At 54.1% G+C, this 2652-nt stretch overlaps 1 protein-coding gene across 1 annotated transcript in view; it reads left to right on the top strand.

The window, feature by feature from the left end:
* Positions 1 to 2573: 2573 nt before the first annotated feature.
* LOC104274812 (proto-oncogene tyrosine-protein kinase Src-like) overlaps positions 2574 to 2652 on the top strand; it is a gene marked incomplete at its 3' end in the record, with an annotated part of 7084 nt that continues 7005 nt past the window's right edge. Inside the window, 1 exon segment of the mRNA XM_009870549.1 lies at positions 2574 to 2652. This exon segment is cut by the window's right edge and continues 153 nt beyond it. Coding sequence (XP_009868851.1) covers positions 2574 to 2652 — 79 coding nt within the window.

The raw sequence follows: 2652 nt of genomic DNA, 5'->3' as shown, positions 1-2652 counted from the left end.
GGCCCTGCCAGGGCGGGGAAATGGTTTCATCCGCTTTCTTCTCTGCAGCTCGGCTCGGGGGGGGGGTTGTTGAGGAAATGGCCTCAGGTTGCACCAAGGCAAGTTTAGGTTGGATATGAGGAAGAATTTCCTTATTGAAAGGGTTATCAGGCATTGGAACAGGTTGCCCAGCACATTGGTGGAGTCCCTGTCCCTGTAGGTGTTTAAGAGTCCAGTAGACACAGCACTTAGGGATGTGGTTTAGTCGAGGACTTGTCAGTGTTGGGTTAATGACTGGACTCGATGATCTTAAAGGTCTTTTTCCACCTAGGTAATCCTGTGATTCTGTTGCCAGCTCTGCCAAGAAGTAGAGCTGGTGTAAGGCTGCCAGTGCCTCTGGGCATGTTTTGGAGTTGCCAGCCTACATTTTGCACTAGTCAAATCAAAATAAGCGTGTGCAAGTGTTAAGGTGCAAGGGTGCTTGCAACAGGGGAGCTCACACTGGCACCCGCTGCTCTGCAGCCCCTTCCCCTGAGGACCACGGGCTCACGGCTCTTCCTTGTGCCTCCTCTCTCGTCTTCAGCTCCTGCAGCCAAAGCCCTGACAGCTGGATCGAGCCCTGTCAGAGCAGCACAGACCCAGCAAAGCCCTTGCCAAGGAGGGTTAGCAGCCAGACACGTGCTGGGAGCTTGCGACGTGTGATGCAGAGCTCTCCCTCCCAAAACTGCTGTGCCCGGAAGATGCCCAGGGGCTAATGGGTGTGAAGGCAAGGACCCTTCCCCGCTTTGGGGACACTGGGGAAGTTCTTAGGGGATCCAGCTTCCCCTTTCTTGCTTATCTCTAGGGATACTGAGTATTTTATACTCTTATTTTTCTCAGTGTGATGGTACATCACTTACTGACCCAGGCTGGCAGCCTGCAGGGTGCGCTTGGGAGGGGACACTCCTGTCCCCAAAGCGCTGCTAAATCCGCTGCCCCGGCTGGGGTGTTTCCCTGCCTGGGGAAGTGCTGCTTCCCGGGGAAACTCTGAGCTGCCCTTGCAGCTCACAGTCGCGTGGGCAGTCACAAGCCACACGGTCACCGCCCCGCCGTGTCCCCACGCTGCCGTCCTGGGAGTGCCAGTGGGTGCCGGAGCCCTGGGCAGAGGTGAGCGAAGGGCTGGCTGGGGCACGGGGAGCTTCACTTTCCTCAGTGGTGGGGGCTTTCTCTTGTCATTTCTAAGGTCCTGCTTTCCCCCCACCCCTCCTCCAGTTCTCCTTTGGCATCTTCTGCGACAGGGTTTTAAAAACACGTTTATTTAAGGGTTAGACCCTCTCCCCTTTGCCACGGGATCTGCCTCTGGATTGCCAGCGGTGAGGATTTGCACGTGCAAAGCTTGTGTTTGACCTTCCTTTGCTCCAGGGTCCCCAAAGCCCAGCACAGGTATGTGTGGGCCGAGTCCCGTGGCAGATAGAGCATTGGTCCCTCCTCATCGCCTGCGTGTGTAGGAGGAAGGATGGCTCCGCTCCCCACCACAACAGCTTCTGTAGCCATACCCAACTCAAAAAATCAGTTTATTCCAATTTCCAAACCCTGACAGCATCTGATGGCACCAGCACGGTTGCAGCTGGAGCAAACCTGTATAGAAGCAGGACAGGGGATACTGCTGGTCCTCTGTGGAATTTGGGAGATGGAAGTCAGTTTTTTTTGGCAAATAAGTCCCTATCGTGAGGTAAAGCCCTCGCTGTGGGGAGGGGAGCAGAGTTGTGCCTGACACCCCAGAGCTGCCCGAAGGCTCTGGCCCTGCTCTTGAGGGCTGGGCCCCAACTTGTCTCCAAAGCTGGGTTAGGAAAACCATCTGTTGGGTGAAGCTGAGCCCTCGGCAAAGCCTCACGGGTGGCTGCATCCAGATCCGCACCTCATGGGCAGTGGCTGCCTCCTCTGCTCCTTCCCTGACTTTTTTTTTCTTACCAGAGATATTCTCCTCCCTGGCTGTCTCCACCTCCCTTTTCCCTCCTGCCATGTGTGATCTAGCCTAAATATTTCCTTCCATAGCTTCAGGACACTCTGGGTATCCTGCCATCTTTGGAGACTGCGAATAATTCCCTTCCTTCATTTATATCATTACCTTGAAGGTATTTATAGAGCATGATCTTGAGTGGAAAGGAAGGCATGACTATATATAAAGCTGAGATCCCTTGGTCCTGCTGCTAACTGCCTGAAACTGCTCCTGATTTAAACTTTTATCCCATTTGCTGAACATTTTGGACTTCACAGGAGCATCCTCGCCTTTAAATCCCCATCCTGAGCAAGCAGAGAGATGCAACTATGAGTTCTCCAAATTTCTGCTGTCGAAGTAATCCAAACTCGTGAATATTTGTCTTGGTCTGGTTGTCTTCTGTCCATGCGCTGGCAGAAGCCCTTGTGTAGGAGGAAATGTGACTGTATGGGGTGCTGAGCTACACCCCACGGTGGGTGCCTGGTCCTGGAGCATCCGCGTTCCTGAGCACCGGTCCAGGCTCTGCGCTCAGCATCCAATAAGAATAAGAAAATAAGAATAAAAGAATAAGAAAGAGGCCCTCTGCATGTGTGTCTGTCTCCTGCAGCCCAGGACCATGGGGAGCAGCAAGAGCAAGCCCAAAGACCCCAGCCAGCGCCGGCGCAGACTGGAGCCCACCGACAACGCCCAACACC

This window comes from Apaloderma vittatum, unplaced genomic scaffold (genome assembly GCF_000703405.1).
Source record: "Apaloderma vittatum isolate BGI_N311 unplaced genomic scaffold, ASM70340v1 scaffold25395, whole genome shotgun sequence".
Classification (NCBI taxonomy): Eukaryota; Metazoa; Chordata; class Aves; order Trogoniformes; family Trogonidae; genus Apaloderma; species Apaloderma vittatum.
Note: the sequence above shows the minus strand (reverse complement) of the source record. Positions and strands in the feature narration are given on the sequence as shown.